This window comes from Dermacentor andersoni, chromosome 2 (genome assembly GCF_023375885.2).
Source record: "Dermacentor andersoni chromosome 2, qqDerAnde1_hic_scaffold, whole genome shotgun sequence".
Lineage (NCBI taxonomy): Eukaryota > Metazoa > Arthropoda > Arachnida > Ixodida > Ixodidae > Dermacentor > Dermacentor andersoni.
The window spans coordinates 95397035-95417127 of NC_092815.1; the positions used below are offsets into that span (position 1 = coordinate 95397035).

Sequence of the window (20093 nt, forward strand, 5' to 3'; positions counted from 1 at the left end):
CAAGTGTCCCTTAAAATTGCGTTTTGGGTGGAAAATTTTATTTTGTTTGAGATCACACAAATCGATCGGGCGCACAGTGTCTGGTGGTCAAACAGTAAAACCGAAGAATCGTCCTTTTCTTACGCTTTCGACTTGATTTGCTTTCTCGGGTTGTAAATTGTGTTTTATGGCGATGCCTAAAGCAGTTCGTTCGACATGCGTCGTGCGCTTTAGGAAACAGCTATCATTTGACAAGCTTGCAGGTCACATCTTTCGACGCACCCGGAACATCAATAAACGATGCAATTTCTTGCCAGTGATAACCATTGTCATACTAGTCTATGACCCACCACCGTCACGACCGACCGCTATTGTTTTCTTCGCAGCTGGTGGTGGCTCCGCACTCCAAGGACAGCTTTCTGCGAAGTTTCAAGTCGCTTGACTGCCCCTTATTCTCTCTCAAAAGTCAGAAAACGTGAGGGTGGTCCTACATCTTGGACGACTCGTCCCTGCTGCCACGATAACTAGAGTGCCTTCTTCGTGGGACGGGAGGCACAAATGACTGCGGCTGGAACACGACATCGGTTGGAGGCGGGAACGGTGAGCCTACGGGCAGCCAGAGAACGCACGCAACCGTGTATCAGACGCCGGAGGCACTTGTATTTTACGCTGTGCAAGATGATGCCAACAGGCACCGGCATGGCAGTAAGTAAGACACATGTATAGCTTCTCAGTTACAAACAGTTGATTTACGCTACCTATGTCACATGTCACCTCTGTTATCGCTATATCTGAATCGCTGATCTCTTTCCAAACACACACAAGAAAGACAACTTGCACAGGTGCGTTATGAAGACTGGATAATCAATAGCAAATAGTCTTTCTAAGATCTAGGACCAATTAAGTTCCGGTAATATAACAAGTTCATAAAACCGGCTGGCTATCATAACCGGGACATATTACCAAAAACCACACGAAAACTATTATATGCCCCGCTGTGCTTGTTTTTTTTTTTTATTGTTTTTTTATCCCCTATAGTGGAAGGAACCTTCCAGTAGGAGTCTTCCTTAAGAGCAAGCTTCAGCTCAGGGCCAGCTTCGATTTCCTTGTTCAAGTACAGCTAAACCCGCATAAATGCTTTTACGAGACAACAGACGGACCCAGTTAAATGAAATCGGTTTGAATTTGAAAAGAGAAAGTAAATTATAGCAGCTTTAGAAAGTAGAATAGCGATTTATGATCTCGAATTCTTTACAAACATTGCCAAAAATCGGGAAAATAAAAAAGAAATTGAAGCACAAAATTTAGAAATCTAACTCTGCACAAGAAACAAATGTCGCAGTTCTGTAAACTGCACCCCTTAGATAATCTAAAACGGGAACATTTGATGTATAAGTTTACAACTTCCAACTGTTACGTTGTTCACAAGGGTTTTGCGAAAGCCCTACTCACAAAATGATTCGCATATGTAGGAGTTGTGTATAATACATCAAGTTTGACCATCTTACATGTTTTATTAGCTCCAGTTTAAAGAATTGCAACGTCTTTCTTATAACCGAGAAACATTTGATACTTGAGCTTTTACATTTCTGCAACTTTCAAGACTTTTTCTATAAACAAAATTTTTTTCAAACTGAAAGTCCTATTCCAACAGTGACTTTATCTTACCCTCTCTCAATTGCACCAAATTTGATTAACATTGGTGCACTGGCTGCCAAGGAAATTTATTTATCCATTCCAGTTTATTTAACTAAGAGGTCCTAAGCTAAAACCTCATCTCGAAGTAATAATTTTACTTTCAAGAAGGTTTGCTATTTAAGCACCCTCAAAATCTGTGTTCGCTTTTGCGAATCAGCTTTGTAGCAAGTTTCACCAGTAGGTCATTTTGTATTGTCGATTTAGAACGATGACTACAACTGCAGCGATCTCAGTTTTATGGGTACAAGAACTATTCCGGAGTGTGATCTTGCAACCATGCATCTAAAATTTGGCCTGCACCAAGTGATGGTCGCCTAGATATCACGGAAGAAACATCAAAAGAAACAGTAACAAACTTTCCACAACTTTCCACTTTCCGCATAGTGCAGCAAGAAAATGAATGACGTGTTATCCGTGTCAAAAACTATTTATTGTCAACCATAAATGGGGGGGGGGGGTATCTCTTTGCGAGATGAACTACGCTTTCTTTTCCTTCCATGCGTCACATAATATGAACGGTGGTGTCAACATACAAACTGAAATAAATAAAAGAAAAAAGCCATCACGTTCAACGAGGTAAAGAGAGAAGGAAGGAAAACACACGAGGCAGGGAGGATAGCTAGAATTGGTCCAGTTTGCTACTCTACACAGTGCGTCGTCTGCTGAAACTATTGTCCTTGCTCAAGATTGTTCAATCACGACGAACCTCGCCATCGAGACAATGTGTGCACATGTCAGGCACATTGCCCGGACCCCTTGCCACTACCTCGCCGCACTCACTGTGGAAAGACCCCGCACGCCATTTAGCACAACTGTCAGTTCATATCGTGCCTCGCTTACATCGGGGTACACGCCTGCGGCAAGGTCGGGGTCTCCTCTATGGTGTTTGTGTCGTCCTGAAGTACATCTCAGAATTCCAGGACTTCAGAAAAAGTCAGATCTACCACCGTCGGCACTAAAACAATTGAGCTTACTCATGTTGTACGACAGATACAGTAGCCACGTACACATCTATACTGATGGATCGACTACATCGACCAGTTCTGGTGGTGCTGTGTTTATACCAAAGAGATGAATAACACTGCGATTCAAGACGACACATGCCGCGACGTCCACGGCTGCAGAACTCACGGCTCTGCGCAGTACGCTTCAATTCACTGACACAGAAAGTCCTGGTACATGGGCCGTGCTTTGCGACTCGAGACCGGGAATGCAGTCAATTCTCAGACGTGGAGCTCACGAACAGCTAACATACGAAATCGTCAAACTTCATCAGGACGTAAAACAGAAAGGCCACGAAATTATTTTCCACTGGGTACCAGGCCATTGCGGAATTGCTGGAAATGATCAAGCAGACAAAGCTACCCGAGAGTTACATCAAGAACAACACAGCATTCGCATTCGTCTTTCCAGCACAGACGCTGCAAGACAGCTTCGTCACCTGGCGCGCGAGCTCTCTTTAGCAGAGTGGAACACCCCACATATAAGGTGCACCAGGTTGTACGAACTGAACACTTCGCTCCAACTCCGACCTCCACCCGGGCTTCACCAACGTGAGGCATGGCTTCTGTACCGGCTGTGGCTGGGAGTTGCTTTCACGAATGCGTACACTACTTTGATTGCACTGACCGACAGTGCTGCATGCCACGTCTGCGGCGTCCAAGAGAACATCGAACATTTATTGCGCCAATGTTATCGATTTCAGTCGGAAAGACAAACATTATCTATCGCATTGCGACGACTCGATGGTCGGCCGTCGTCTGTGCCGGTGCTACTTGAAGACCGTCCCCATCGCTCGTCGGTCCACAAAGCTGTGAAGGCACTTTTGTCTTTCTTGAGGGTGACTGGCCTGTGTGAACGTCTTTGACTCACTCAGGCCCTCCGTGTGCGTGCACGAGCTCACCGCAGCTTTCGTCCCCTTCCCCTCCATCTGCCTCCTTTTTCTATTCCCTCTCTCCCGTCCCCCAGAGTAGGGTAGACAACCAGACGCATTTCTGGTTAAAATCCCTGCTTAGTCTCTTTATTTCCTCCTCCTACTACGCGAGAGGAGAGGGAAGGGGTGAGTGAAATAGAGGGAGATAACAGCAATTCAAATCAATCACGCGCACAGGACAAAGACCAGCTGTACTTACGGCCGGGCCCTCCAGAAAATATCACTTCGCTTACACACCAGTGCGCACGAGACAGTTCGACCAGAGCAGTGCCCATTCAACACTGACTAAAAAAGAAGCTGTCGCAGAGGATCACTTGACAGAAGCAACAAGGACACTTCACAATGCCTCTGCGCATGCGTTCAAGAAAATACAATTACTGTTCCCGCATGAGCATGCATTCAAAAGACAATATGCGTATTATTATCATTATTATTATTATTATTATTATTATTATTATTATTATTATTATTATTATTATTATAAAGAAATGTCGTGGTTGAGCCTGCTGCTGCAATATTAATTTATCAAACGGCGCGTATGCACTATCTTACGAAATTGATAAGGCGTCGCGCATCTGTAAGAAGCGGAGGCTTACACGCGACGCTGTTTCTTCCCTCTGTAGACTTATCCGATGCAGCGGGTTACATCCGTCACTACCTTCCACTGTACCTAAGCTGTAGTTTAGGTTCTGCTTGAGAGATTACTGAAGAGCGGCCTCCCCCTAAAATGTCTTCATCCTTTAATCTGTTCCTGCAAGAGTTCAGAATACCCACAAGTAGTCTTACGTACTCGGCTTGAATTTCTCAGCGACGCCGGCTCGCTGGACACACGGTGATTCACCTTCGAGTTCGCGTGCTTTACAGTTTTCTAGGTGAAGCACGCCTGAAGAAACCCGTAGCCTCCACTAATGGTATTGCAGAAGACGCCTAGAATTCTCCCCCCGCCCGTTACGTGAGACCAACGTGCGAACAGTGAAGGTGTATTGAAGTTAGTTAGTTAGTTAGTTAGTTAGTTAGTTAGTTAGTTAGTTAGTTAGTTAGTTAGTTAGTTAGTTAGTTAGTTAGTTGACGCACAACCGACTAAACATATGCTGCGCCAGACACAGGGTGACAAAATTTCGTTAGTAAATGGATGGAAAAGAAATCGAAATGGAAGAAAAAGGACGCCACAGAAAGTGTAAAACACGTCCTGCAAGCGCCAGCTGTACGTTACTGCTATAACCAAATATGGTCTACTCAAGGTTGGCTACCCTCACAGGCTTAACCACTGCCACCCTGAAAATCAGAAGCAAAAGGAAGTGAGTAGAATACCGAAAAAATAGAAACTGAGAGAGAAAGACGGAGATTGAAGTGCAGGACAAGAAAAGGCGACTGCCAATTTCCCCCAGGTGGGTCAGTCTGGAGGTGCCGTCTATGTGAAGCAGGTTACCGTTAAAGAAAGGATCGCGGAGCACTTTTATTCAGTTATAGGAGAAGTATTTGTTCAACGATCGGCCACAAGTCGATATTTTGTCGCCGCCGGCTGCAGAATGAAGCCATAAGCGACGTATCAAAAGGCGCCTCTCTGTTTGCCGGTGAGCGAGTTACTTGTCAAGGAGCTCTCTATGGGACGCATATTCAAGCTACTCAAGACATTCGTCGCAAACTCATCGGGAATCTGTTTAGACTCTAAGGCACTTATCGCTATACAAAGGCGACCCACCAAGGAAGGACACTGCTGAAGGACAGACAAGGCTGGTTGATAAATTCTGACCCCACAGAAGGCAAGGCGAATGCAGGGAAACACGAGGCAGAAAAGACAAGCGTCAGTCTTATTTTCTTGTCCGTGTTTTGTTTAATATTTTCGTGTCGTTTACTTCAAAGCGGAAATATGAGTCGGGACTCAGGTGCCGGAACTCGCGCCCACTCAGCCGACGCGCTGGACACCGACAAACACATCGCGAACAAGAAGGCACGGAAGGCACAACTATACAGTGGCGACGGACTGTGACAAGTTATAGCTAGGATCCGGGACTGTATAGTTCTCCACAATAAAAAGTAATCAATCTGTGACGTGACTGATTTCACGGTTTCTTGTTCGATAACGTCGGCGGCGACTCTCCTTAGTCAGCGGCTGCTGACGCACGTGCCCACAATGCGTCAGGCGCAGACCAACACCGCGTATTAAAATGACCTCACAAGCAGCCGACTTGTATTTGGCGGTTGACGGTGCCACTAGAAGCGTGTTTGTTTGAGGCCCCGTGCGTCACCGCTGCGCCACGGAATCGATGTTCCGAACGAGCGCCGAGCGAAGTGGTGTCTGCCGAAGGCACACGAAACGTAATCGCTGCTAGGTAAACGCGCCGTGTGCCAGCCGGGTCGCGCGCAGTCAGGCGTGTAACGCTTTCTCGCATCGATTCCCACATCGCGAGGCACATGCACGCCGCTTCGCTCAGGCAGCGACATTCCTCCGGAAAACGTTTCCCATCAACCGCTGCGACGCAGTTTTAATGCTGACAACTGTTTGTTCCCTGCAACATGTGCGTATCTTTTATTGTTTACACGGTAGGTGTGCAGATCACTCAGCGTTTTATTCTTTTAAGTTCCACCCTTTGCACCAGTTCCTTTCATTTTCTGTGGCTGAGTGCCGCAGTATTCACTGGCAGAAACTTATACTTTACATGCCGTTGGCTCATTTCAGAGAACACTGACGTAACTCGACGGGCGAAGAGGTCAAGGGTGCCTATGAGTCATGCGACCTCTGCGATCCAGGCGCATCGCACTAGACGTACGCTTCAATTGGGGCCTTGTAGACGAGATAGATAGATAGATAGATAGATAGATAGATAGATAGATAGATAGATAGATAGATAGATAGATAGATAGATAGATAGATAGATAGATAGATAGATAGATAGATAGATAGATAGATAGATAGAGGGGGGGAGGGGTTGGGGGAGGGAAGGATAGCGGTTGCTTCACGGGAAATAGTACTCTTGAAACGTTTAAAAGTAGTAATGTAATTGCTCTACAAACAGGAAGATGTTTTTCATAGTACTGGCAACACTGCTGTTTCTCCAGTGCGCCTTGGATGATAATTCCATTGCTAGTATAGATCTTAATGTTCTACGTCTTCATTGATCGTCAGTACTTCATAACAAACGTTTTTATCAGAAATTAATGACGAAAATTGTAGGCGTGTGCGAAAGGGAGGAGCAGGAATACCACGACTCTCGCTGCCATTAAGCATTGGAAGATTTCGCGACCAACTTTTCCCACGGTATATTTTCAGACACGGAGCGCAAAAATTGGGTTCGGAACTTATTCATCTCTATTTAGTGAGGCCCTTCCGTTCGTCTTTGCGTTCTCGCTACGCCGCGTGCTCTCAGGCGCATTACTGGAGATCGGGTTGAGTTGAGTTTTTACTAATACGGTAGAGGGGGAGGGAGGAGGCATAATGTAAAGGTGCGCGCAATCTGCATGGCCCCATAGCCAGCGGTTGTTCATAAACGCACGGTCTAGTCTATTTCGGGCATCCGCTTCCGTACCTAGTGCATGGCGGGTGCACGTAGGTGAAGGCCCAGACATCTCTGCACGTCTGCCTCATTACCTCTAGATATCCGGCAGCGTCAGTGCTGGAAAGCGCTGGCCGTGCACTCAACGTTATGACCTTTGGCAGTACTCTTTCCGGTCGTCGGCCTGCGAAACATGCGCAACAATAGCGTAGCCTTTCAATGCCATTGCGATCGGAATCGGTGTGTGACGAGCGTAGCGCACTACCTCGGCTGAAGGGTGCCACAGCATTGCGGCGTTAACATCTTGTCTCTATAGTCCGCAGTGAACAGAGCATAAGTGGTTGTAGTTCTCTTTTTCATCGGGACTACACGCTCCTGTCTATTCGTGCTTCTTTTAAACCCCACCGAAGGCTGCTTATCTATAGACTTGTTGGGTTCATTCAGGGATCAGAGGGTTGCTTCCTTCTGTCTTCTTGGCTTGATTCCCCGAACGGCGCAGTATTATGGGTAAATGACGTCATTTTCCATTACAAAGGAGGTGTTCCTTGCCGGCAAGGATTTTGCATATGATATTGGCTATGTGATACAGTTTTAACCTGTGCCCAAGTGGTTCTTTTTATTGTTTTCAATTCATTGCTGTCCGCCGTTTACAGTCTCACCTATTCTGTCCAGCTTTTCGCGTGTTATCGGCATTTCACCTGTATCTAACACCGGTAAGTGAAACACGAATAGAGACAAGAATCAGGCACTTTGGAAAAGACACGTCACAAAGTCGCAAAATCCTCAACTCTAGACAGCAACGCTACCGCGGCCCCGCCTAGGTGGACGGAGATATATCGGTGTATTGCCAGCGCGGTAAAGGACAAACAAATAAATCCTAATTGCTCAGTTCAATGCGCTTCGCTGTTCAGTCTCCTCTGAGTCGGTGTATTTCACTTATACAGTGATCTTTTTTTTTGAACTTCGGCCACATAAAAAAAAAGCCAACAAAAGTTATTCAAATGACGTCGCTACAGATTGATTATCAGCCCAGGCTGATATTTGCAAGAAATACATTAATTTATTCAGCTATTCAAATTTCTTAATTTCTTAACTACAATCTTTACAACGCATGTTAATATCGGAATGTTGAAGGGATCCGCCACGAAACTCTAGTTCCACGTTCTCTACATTTAGGAATGGCTATGTGAATCGAAATCATTCGTTTAATACGCTTGATTACGTACGCAGCTCTGTGAATCGCGGCTCCCAGTGCAGCCTCCCTGCTATGTATTAGGGCGGCCTAAAATGAGGCTCGGCTACACGGTGCGATAAAGCGGTCCGCCTCGCCACTGCTACTCGAGTGACTATGCATCCAATCGTGAGTTGCTCGCAGCGCCAGTAGGAACGAGATCGCGGGAAAATGGAAGTGCGACGGTAGCTTCAGTTACCTGCACGCTTTCGCGCCGCACGGGGGTTGGAGCAGACAGTGCCGTCTGGCGGTGCGGCGTGCGTAATGCGGTAAACCGAACGTACATCTTGACGCCAATTATTCGGTCTACGTGGTGATCTTGATATGTAGAAACACGGAACAAGAAAACCTTTTATGACTATTCTCTTCAACTTTCCAATATAAACTCGGACCACAATGTCGTAACTAGGAAGTTAAATAATGCAATTAGTTTGATAAGTAAATGGATTACTACGGTTTTTTTTTCTTGCAGATGACGTGCGCCTGGGTGGATGACAAAGAAAGACGCACACCGACCAAGTAAAACTTGCTTAAAAGAAAAGACGTTTCGGCTTCCACACGGAAGCCTTGTTCCCAATTGTGAACAAGGCTTGTTCAGATTGTGAACAAGGCTTCCGCATGGAAGCCGAAACGCCTTGTCTTTTAAATAAGTTTTACTTGGTCGGTGTACGTCTTTGTCATGTCTCATCCCGACCAGACGGCGAGGGTGGCGACATATGGGCTTGTTGGTCGGTCATCGTTGAAAGGTATCTGTGTATATATATATATATATATATATATATATATATATATATATATATATATATATATATATATATATATATATATATATAGCGCAACAAAACAAGGACACACGAAGAAACGAAGACGGAGACAAGCGCTAACTATCAACAACGAAAAATTTACTTCCGGGATAGGTCATACTTATACCCCCAAACAACCACTTGCACACTATGATATCAACCATGAGGGCGCACTTATGTACATGACGGTATGAAAACAATTTAAAACCGATATACAACAGAAAACACAAGAAAATCTAGATGACATATGGAAAATGCAGTTCAGCCTTTATGCCATGCACAAATAATCCAACGCTCTCGCGGACAATGACAATGATGGTTTGCTGATGCATTGGTCAGCGGCCGAGAGGATCTGCTCCGTTTCTATTATTAGTCTTACACATTCGCGCTTATCCCTATCTATAACAGTGGTATCTTCTAGAAGCGGGCGACATGGCTGACATGGACACGTTTTACAATGGAAAGCAAGAAAACCGTTGCCTGATACACTGTGACACTCATTTCTGTGCTCTCTTAAGCGCTCATTGATGCAACTTCCGGTTTGGTCTATGTAGCATTTACCACATGGCAACGGAATTCGACGGATCACCCCGACCGCGTAGCCTATGAACGGATCTTTGTGATTCTTATCACACCCCAGCCTTATCGTCCTCATTGGGTTCGTGGTTTTGCACAAGGTACGCAGCTTATTTGGAGCTGAAAAAACAGCTCGTATGTTGGCGCGACTTCCAATATTTTCAGGCTATGTGATACTTGGTGTACGTACGGAATCACTACGGTTTTCACCTGCCCACGACTACTAGCTGTGGCATTCTCACCGGGGCAATCTCTCGAGCATTCCTGTTTAAGTAACCTCTCCGCCACCGACACCAGCACATGGTTAGTATATCCAGCCTCCTTAAGACGTGCAGACCGTTGCTGGAGACTGGTTTTCATTAGGTGTGGGCATGATTTTCCAAGGGCGTTTTTGAAACACATATTAGTTATGCCCCCTTCAACGAGTTTGAATGGGCTGAATGAAATTGGAGAAGAGGCTCCTTAGCTCGTGGGCTATAAGCCCAGCAGGTCTTACCATCAGTAAAGGTTAACTGAACGTCAAGAAACCGAAGCTTATCGTCGACAGGCACTTCAAAAGTCACTTCAAGAGGTCTCAAACACTCGTGAAAAGTTGTAAAGACATTGGCACATTTTTCTTGGAAGCACTTACTAGTGCAATCTAAGAGCACTAAAAAATCGTCGACAAATCTAAAAGTTCCCTGAAATCCTGGTAGCCATGTGAGGCGTACATACATGTGCCTATGTAAATATGCTAAATAGAGGTTGCCAAGGACGGGAGCTAGACACGACCCTATACAAGTGCCTTACTTCTGCAGATGCGGCCTATTGTTCCACTGTACAAAAGTTTACGACAGGTAAAAACGTAAAAATTCTAAAAACCCTTCTACTGAAACACATGCTTCCTGTGAAAACCTTGTGGCGCCATATTTGTCAATACAATCCTCGACACTCTGACGAAGGTCATTGTGCGGGATAGAGTAATATAATTCTTTAACGCCAGCAGAGAAGGCCTTGAAGCCTTTTCCGCGTGGTCTATTCTGCTGACGTTAAAGAATTATATTACTCTATCCCGCCCAATGATCGCACAATGAATGAAGTGTAAAAAGTGCAAACGGGGAAATGAAACCAATGAGTATAAAACCGCGTTTAGTCGAAAAGTGAAAGTGCGAAAAAAATAGGCATTGGTGAAATATGAAATAACTATGTAAGTAAATTAAGCTTTTGTTGCGGACATTCCTCGTTCGAGTATAAAGTGGTGCCGGAATCGAGGTTGCAGCTGGCGACTGCCAATCAGAAGCGCGTTCGTGCAACGGCATGTGTCCCAATACGTCGCATGTTTTTCCACGTCAGTGTTGCCCGCATAGAGCCAACCACAGTCTCGAGTACTGGAGTACGCCTTGCAGCTTCCACTTCCGTACCAGATTATGTAAAAAGTAAAAAAAAAAAGGTTCTCGTGTACCACAGATGTTTCCCTTGCGCAAGTGTATGTAACTGCATTGAGGTAGAATATACGAGTAAACATAGGAGCGTTAGGCGACCTAGTTGACAACTAAAGGGCATAGCAAAAGCAATGTGAAGTGTGGGAGAACAAAGGTGCAGCGGACGAGTCCTGGATTGCAGTCGCAAAACACACATTGAACAAGGCTCTCGTCGTAACCATGTCAATGACCGTGAACACGCTTAGTGCTGCCACATTGAAGATTTCACAACCAAGACACTATGTGTATTGAGATCAGATGTAGTGGGTGAGCGCCGGTCGTGTACTACGCGGGCAGGCTCTGCGTATTTTGACAATGAACCTCTCAAAGAGTGTTGATGCTTACTTCCTCTGTTTTGCCCGCTAATGGAAGCCTAAGTCAGGCTCTGTAAATAACTTGTATGCGACTGCGGTTCGCGTGTTTGTGTGAGTGTGCGTTTTCGTTTTCTTCACCGCTCGCCATATATTCTACCTGGAGTAGAATGTCGAGCCTCTCAATATGCAAACCTCTGCAGTAATCATTAAAACTTAATCTATCTTTCTCACTGCCAAGCTGACCCATTATGGCGGGAAGCCTGTGGCGTGGCTCCCTGTTGCGGGAGCCCAAAATTATTGGAAAGACAGCTTGCGTCGTACAAAATATGCTTTCCCACCTGAGTTTGTATGTTCACCGGCCATTTTACCACTAATTCATAGTCACAAATAATTGTACGAGCGAGTCATTTCCTTCGACTTAATATAGTCGCAGGGAGAGACGTGGATCGGATCAGAAGCTTTCACCAGCGGCACTGGCATGGACGCAAATTTGTGTTGCGCTGCACGGTGGAGACTTGCTCCCTTTAGGTAAGTCTGACGTGCGCGCTATAAGTGCGAGGAGTACTGACTAGTAGAAAACGTCGAGTCATAGCGCAGAGGCTCCACGGGACGTAAGGCTGCGTTCGGGAAGAGCTTATCCGTGAGCGCCTGGATGTAGGACACGTTCTGGCCCAGGATCTTGGGATCGCGCTCGATGGGTGGGACGGCCATCTTGGCGCTTTGCTGTGACAGACTTCTACGATGCTGAAGCTGAGGGTCGACCTGTGAACGCGATAGAGGAAAGAATTACGGACGTTGAAAAAAATAACTGCAAAGTGACTAGGCATCAGGGAAGCCCCTCTACTGCGGATTTTCGTCCGACCCACCATTTTTGACAAACGCGTAGTATGGGTATGACAACCATAGTTGTCTTTCTGCCTGTTTAGCCACCGCGGTATTAGCTTAGTGGCTATTACGGTGCGCTGCTAAGTTCGAAAAAATTACCGACGATTACGTTCCTAATGCGAATTTGAGCGCAGCAAATAAGCTGTTTCACCTTTTCGATAGATTGAGGCAAAGAAATCGAGCAACACATGTATGCGCTATCACAGAATTTTTTTGTTTATTTTTCACACGTATTTCTTTAACAAGGACTCCACTAACAGTTCTTGACAGTCATGAAGGAAGCTTTGTGGTCGGAGAAATAGACTGATATATGTTCGACTTGGTACACCAATGCTTGATTCTCAAAGACGAGATCTATACAAGTGCCTCGCGAGGTTGTCACAGCCGTGGGACGCGTTACGAGCGAGAGGAACGGGATGTTCTCCCGCATAAGTGTTAGGAAATTGCTGTTTGTCTTTATGTCAACATTAAAGTCCCCCACTACTAACATCGGTGTGGATCGATGGACGGTTAATGCGAGTTGCAGGAAGTGCACGACGTCCCACCGATCTGGCTCTCTGATTGCCACCGCACAGGGGTTGCATTGGAGGAGGAGCGAAGAAAGGAATTAAGTTCGAGCCGGCGCTTTGACAACCGGAGACTCGCAGGAAGAGGGGGGAGGGGGGCGGCGTGTACACCCAGCGGCAAACGATGGGGGCAGAAGCGCGCGCAGCAAGCGGACAACACGATAAAGGGAGGAGGGAAGAGATAGCAGCGACTGACTGATGCCGCTGACGCCGATAGTGAGTCAACCCCAGCTGCGGAGTTGGTTTCAGGGACAACGCCGCTGATGCCGACACAAACAATATGATACCCTCGCTTCCGCAGCGCTAAGAACCAGGTCTAGCCGTGGGAAGGTGGTCACGTATTCGTCGACGTGCCGGGGCCTACGTGAAATAACCGGCGCGTCGGCAACTGAAGAGCACCCTATCCGCCACACAAGAACAGGGGGGGGGGGGACCCTTTCCTCCTCTTTCTGCATGGCGGCGACGGTGTTCTATGCAGTCACGTTATCTTGACTCTCTAGCGGCGTCAGCGGCATCCAGCGGTATCAGTCGGTCGCTGCTAGCGCTGGGGGGATGAAAGGGGGGCGGAGCTGGTTACGAGGCCGACGACAACGCCGACGACGACGCGAAACCCAGGAACGGACGCCAAAGAGCTGCGCTCTAAAATAAGACCGGGTAAGATCATGGCCATGGCGGCCGTATTTCGATGGTGGCGAAATTCAGAAAAGCTCCTGCACTTAAATTTAGGTGTACGTTAAAGAACCCCAGGCGACCAAAATGAATCCGGAGTCCCCCGCTATGGCGTGACTCATAATGAAATCATAGTTTTGGCACGTGATACCCCCCCCCCCTATCTCTCTTTCTCTCTCTCTCTTTTCCCACTGGCCTGCTCGTCACACGCTCATCGTCACTGGTTGCTATGACGACAAATCTATCGCAATGGCTCAGTTACTATGGGGTTCCACTGATGACTAAAATGCCGTGGATCAGAATGCCGCCAGCGGCGGTTGCATTCCAACAGGGTCACAATGCAAAAGCGTCCGTGTACCCCTCTTAGGGAACGCGTTAATGAACCTCAGGTGGTAAAATCTAATTTGGAGCCTTTCACCACGGCTTCTCCTATAGCCTCTGCATGACTTTTGGACGTTAAATCTTCAAGCAATACCGACCACGTATAACTTAAAGAACAGCGTTATACTGAGACACCATATTATGCTGCTCATGTGGAACTGAACGAGCACTATAAGTGATTGGGCTGAAGTCTCATGCTTGTAATAAAACTTTTTCTCGTTCGTTTCGCTGACACGACGAGACTGCCACTGTCTGCCAGCTATACAAAGAAAAAAGCCCGCGAGGGGTTGCTGCTGATATATGGGTGATAAGGAGCGCCGAACTCACATATTCCTCTCCCAGCTTGAACCTGAACGGCCTTCTGTATCGGTCTGGAACGTACGGGAATAGGATGTCCACGATGGGGCAAATCAGTCTAGGGTTCATTTTCTTGGGATCGTTTGCAGCTACAGGAAAGAATAAACAGTAACGGAGTGAAAATTAGATGGTTCTTGCGCTTGTCAGCATTTGGTAACACCGAATGATCAATTGGTTGAATAGTCACACTGCGTACAAATTCGGGGAGGGGGGAGTGGGGGTAGTTCTTCGCGAAGAACAAGTATCAAGTGAAAATATTAAGGGCACGTGATCGGAGCATTGCCCTTCCTAAACGGATATTAAAGAGCCACTGACATCAAATCGCAGCCTTTCTTTTTCAGCTAGGAATTATAGCAACGTGGTTACTTTCCTTATCGATCGACTTTATGTTATATTGGTAAGCACTGCTCACTATTTTGTTTATTGTAAACTTTCTTGGGCTTAGCTACATCGATGTCAGTCTCCTATGCCAGACGTGTAGCGCGATACCTAAATAGATGTGCTCAAGCGCTGACAGTTGATCTTTTTTATCCCAAATGAATGTCTGAAGGCATGTTAGAAAAAAGCGTCACAGCTGCAAGAGCAAGTTTTTTTCACGAGAAAACTTTGAAAGAGATCGGTGCAATGACTGAGGCAGTTCTTCAAGGCGCGATTTTAGACAATGTGCCGATTTCATGCCATAGTTCTCATTGGTTTAAACATAGTCGGAATACTAACAGAATCTAGCTTATACGTTTTTAAGAACTTCCTTACGAGAGGGGAATAAAATCTGGGTGGAAATCAGGATACTTTGGCGTGTGGACGTGATGTTGTCGAGCACCTTTGTTAGTGTTTTCTGGATTGTCCCACTGTTCGCGCAGCAATTATCCATGTAACATTACTGCGATTTGCGAATTTCGCGAACATTCGCGAACCTCGCTTGTTATGTACAGTCGGTGCCAAAGGTTTACGGAGCGTGAGTTCCGCAAGAGCGTTTAATTACGCAACAGTTTGTGCCTGGAGCCAGTGAAATTGTACGACACTATGTGATCGCCTAACTTAGTGCAGACCAGAAATCTGAATACCAGGCTGTTCGGGCCCAGGCTGAGGAACCAATCAGCTTTTACTCACACGCCCCTCTCCCTCAGACTTCTGACGCCGATAACACCTAGATATAGTTACGCACCTAAGTTTAATACCAAACTGCACGAATTCGCTCCAAAAATATCAGACTAGATCAACGCAATCACGTTGAGCGTACCGTAGTCGTTAGCCGCGCTGGTATGCCGATTATCCATGAAAGCCAAGGGAATGGTAAGAAAAGAATAGTCCTGCTGTCCTGCTATGCCGGCAAACGAAAATATAATGAGATGACAACTATTCTAGCCTGCCACAACAAACAACGAGACTTAACACGTCATTGGTGATTATGGCCTTTACCATTATAGCTAAAAAGGTGACATCGCGAGCATAGTCATGCGAGCATCCATAAGAGCCAAGACGTTGGCCATGTGGGTCGTCCATGACAACCAAAGCACTTAGAACGAGATTACGGTCAGTAAGCTGATCACTGGGAGACCACCATGTCGGAGATCCGTGATGGGCGACAAGATCATAACGAGAAGGCAGCCACGCCAGCCTTTCATGGGAAAACCAGCTGACGAGACGACAACTGCACCGGCCAAGATAATTACGCCAACTACCGCTTATGCTCCGAACTTATGAACCAAATCACTTATGCTTATACTTGTGTGACCTTGCCAATATAGATAAAGATGTGATAACAGGGTTATATGGTAGCAAGGATAAGGTAACAAGGCCAAGTGAGTAACTAATCAGTTATAGTACTTACTAAGCAAAAATCTTGTAAGTCATGCGCCAGGCAGCAGGATAATGCCTCACAGGAAAAAAAAAATCACACAGCTCCCATAAAACCAACCGTTTTCAGCATTTATGACTAGACTGCGCTCTTTCATCGATGACCTCAATCCTTCTTGGCCACATTATTAAAGTGAACTGTCGGATCAACTGAAGTGGAACAAATTTATGAGGCAAAACCAGCACGAGACCAAACAACGACAGGCAAGCGAACTGTACTAGCGCTGGCCCGGACAGTTGGCTTCCTCGTCCTTATTTGCTTTCTTTCTCGTTTCGTCTTGTAATAAAGCAAGGACGTAGTTTTGGTTGCGCTGTTCCTTTTTGCTTGCTTATTTTCGAGCTTTACACATTCGGGCAGGGATATAAAGTTACAATGCAAAAGTATGTCTTACTTGCATAGAAGCTGGCAGGAATGCCAACCACGAAGCTTATGAGGAACGCCACCATCGTTTGCCACAGGTAAGACATCGAGTAGACGTCGTCACCGACGTCTCTGGAAGTGATAAAGAAGAGACACAAAATATGCAGTGAATAATTAATTTCTTGCACCGTTAGATTAATTAGGTAGGTTAAAGATACGGCGCAAAGCCTCTGGGCGTACGCGCCCGCTTGGAGAAATCCGAGCTCACGTCAGTATTTGATGTGGCATTTCATGCGATGGGACTGCTAAACACATCGTCGTGCACGCGGCAGTACCTCTGTGCAAAGGGAAGGAGTCAGTTTAACAGAACCCGGATTTCTCAACAGTAGGTAAGCTTAAACCTATCGTCTCCACTTTTGGGTTATATGCAGTTACGAAGAGCAGCGCTTACTCGTTGGTAATCGTTGGGTGCACGTATGGCTCGGAGCAGTTGGTGGTGTTTCGGTACAGCACGGGGCAGCCATCCACTGAGAGCGGCGGCGACGGGTACGTGGCCGGATTAACCAGGCTTCCGATGCTGATCCACAGGGCGATGCCCAATGACGTAAGCAGGCCCAGCATGGCGCCCTGCGTGCGGCAAGCACCACTTCACAAACTATACCAGTGTGCCTTCAGGGAAGTGAAATCTATGGAGCTGACCTATAGAGCCATAACGTAGGCTTGCGGCGTCGAAACGGAAGTGGTTTCGTAAATTTGCGTCATTATAGCATGCATGTGTTCAACCAAAACTGTATGCATTCAGGGCGTCGTGATTCGGAACAAGTGGCCAAACGTGCGAGCAAGCCAGGAAGGGAATAATTGACAGGCTTATTCATGGTCGAATGCAACCTCATTACCGGCTCACGGCGTGAATGCTTAGTTAACTGAGTCAGGATGAGCTTCATTAAATAAACCAAGGAAAGGAAAGTGACAAGCTAAACGATCGAGGCAAAACTTTACCGGTGTTCTGCAGGTTCTTATAAGGGAACTAAAATGTACGCCCTTTAGATTAGCGAAAGATAAGATGTTCAAAGCGCGCGAATATTGGCGCGCTTTTAGTGCCTTTCACGATTAGTCAAATTTCTTGGAAACTCTATGCCTATGAAACTCAGTGAAATTCTATGCCTAATACCAAGCATAATTATTCTTATTCGTATGTCTCGAACAACGGAATGACATATGCACAATATACCACATTTACCTGCGCCCAGTTCTCACACAACGCTGATACAGCCCTGAAAGACGGTCAACCACATGTTTCCCGTCTGCTATTTTACTTTGTTTTCACAGTACTCGCTTTAACGAGACGCTATGCAATGAGTGAGACTAGAGCGGCAGAATTCCGACGCAGCTGTTTATTTAATCTTGGACATTTTAGCGTAGATGGGTTGAAAATTGAGCGTGTTGGCAAATTTTGAAAGTCATTTGAGGGAGCGCCAGACGACGGGACAATTGGAAAGACAACACAATTTTGCAGACTAACAGCCAGTTTTTATTTCAAGGGACATATGTACTAAAAGACGATGCGCAAATAGTTAAAATCCGTTTACTTCGACGCCAAACGATCAACGCCTCGAGTAACCCTAGCACAGAGTAATTTCACACGATCAGACGATCAAACTTTTCAGATAATTGGGGCTCATTGTCGATTAAACTTAGTGATGTCTCGCTTGCGCAAGAGAAGCCATTCCTACATGTATCGTGTACGGTTCTACGATTTCGCGCCTTCTTTGGGTCTCTGGGCCGGCTCAGGAGTCGACACTTAATAAATGCCGGCGTAAAACCGCACGGTGATACATGAATGGCTACGTTGCCACCGCGTCCGGTGGCGATAGACCCAGCATGTTCTCGGAGGCGTTCGTTGAGGCCCCGTCCCCTCTGTCCTACGTAGTTTCGGCCGCATGGACAGCGCGATTTCTTTCACAACACCAACCGCAGCGGTGACGAACTGTTGCGCGTGCTTCTTGCCGCAAACTTCGCGCCTAGGCTTCGTCCGGTAGACCTCCCTGCACAACGCGCCTAGCTTGTTCCATGCTGGAAAAAACAACGCAAGCTTCAGCTCTTCCAGCAATTTTCTTAATGCAGTGGCTCACCGTGCGTGCACACGGAGTTATCACGGTGGCGCTCGGCCGGCTTGCCGTCCTCGGTTCTGGGGCATTGTGTGCGCGAAGCTCCATTGAAAGATTGTCAGAGATGTCCACCAGGACTTGCGATAGCAACTTTTAAGTTTCTCTTGCATACGGGGCAGCTGGTGTATACGTGCACACGTGCTTTTGCTCATCCCTCGCCACTTCGAATCCACGCGGCCACTTCTTCTAGGAAGGCCGCAGATACTTCGCGCCTCGGTGAGGCCTCTCTCTTTGTACCAGTGCGGTATTGTGGTGCCACGTAGCACGGATTCAACGAACTACGGCTGTGCCTTCAAAATCTTGATTCACACCCTTCTGCCTTTTTCCGCCCATCTTTATAGTTTCTTGCTTTATTAGACATATGACAGGCAAGCGGCTTCAAACAAGTTTGTACTAACCGGTGCAAATATTAAGTTTAACTTGCTGTCGGAAGTAAAATAATGCGTGACATGTTTATCTCGGAAACACTTATGACATACTAGCTGTAGTGAAAACAATAAGTATAACTTTAAATCGCCAATACTAATACTAATAATAATAATACTAATAGTACTACTAATAATAATAATATTAATAATAATAATAATAATAATAATAATAATATAATGCTATATCTTTATCTACACTAGCTACACAGGTGTGGATAGTGTGGAAATTCGACATTTATTTTAATCTGCGAGGACAAAGTCTAGCTTCGCCCACCTGCACAAGATATTTTTTATAACAAAAGTGTCGCATGAAAAATACACTTTCTGTAACACAGTTTCAATGGGTGTAGGTTACAGACGACAGACCAAGAGGCGGGCGTTGCAAACGCATGGCGCCATTTTTTTTTTGGTACTATAGGTGCTGTTAGTATACGTCATGGTGACGACAATGAATGTTCGCTGAGGGGGCGGCAGCGAAGTGCTGGCGCGACCATGTGTCCCAGAGGAAGGCGAGCTTATCTTCGATGAAGAGAAAATGACCTTGCTCACGCATGGTGCCTATTAAAGCGAAAACTTTACTGGCCGCGAACTTGCGATTTCACCGTGGCCGTGCTCTGATGAGGCACATGGCGTCACACCGCGTTCCTCGTCGTTGCGTTCGCCTCCGCTCGCTTCGCCAGCGGCGTCGCATGCCTGATAACATGTCTGAGGATTGAACAGGAGAGCTCGCGTGCGCCGCAACCACAGTTGAGGCGGCAGTGTGGACGGTGACAATTCTGATAAGCAGGAGGAGGCCTGGAATCGACATCGGAACGAGATGAAGAGGAAACGAATCGCCCAGGAAACAGACGAACAGCGCGCCGAACGACTGGCTAAACGCCGCAACATAGCTAGACAACCAGACTAACCTGGACTTGCAATCAAGGTTAACCA

General features: G+C 46.4%; 1 protein-coding gene across 1 annotated transcript; it reads right to left on the minus strand.

Annotated features, from left to right (window-relative positions):
• Positions 1 to 16: 16 nt before the first annotated feature.
• Positions 17 to 17187, minus strand: LOC129387603 (uncharacterized). Its single transcript, XM_055076777.1, has 5 exons — positions 17016 to 17187; positions 16596 to 16696; positions 14317 to 14435; positions 12058 to 12250; positions 17 to 585 (listed from the first exon to the last, which is right to left on the minus strand). Exons 1-5 carry the CDS (start codon positions 17183 to 17185, stop codon positions 467 to 469), a joined length of 702 nt encoding a protein of 233 aa, XP_054932752.1. The 5' UTR covers positions 17186 to 17187; the 3' UTR covers positions 17 to 466.
• Positions 17188 to 20093: the final 2906 nt, after the last annotated feature.

What these genes read in the sequence shown, in the direction of transcription:
- LOC129387603 (XM_055076777.1), bottom strand. Translation starts at nt 17,185, where the DNA reads ATGCTGGGCCTGCTTACGTCATTGGGCATCGCCCTGTGGATCAGCATC. An exon ending in CACCCAACGATTACCAACGA is followed by an intron (nt 16,697 to 17,015) that starts GTAAGCGCTGCT and finishes TATCACTTCCAG; the next exon opens with AGACGTCGGTGACGACGTCT. An exon ending in TGACTCGACGTTTTCTACTA is followed by an intron (nt 586 to 12,057) that starts GTCAGTACTCCT and finishes GGCTGCCCGTAG; the next exon opens with GCTCACCGTTCCCGCCTCCA.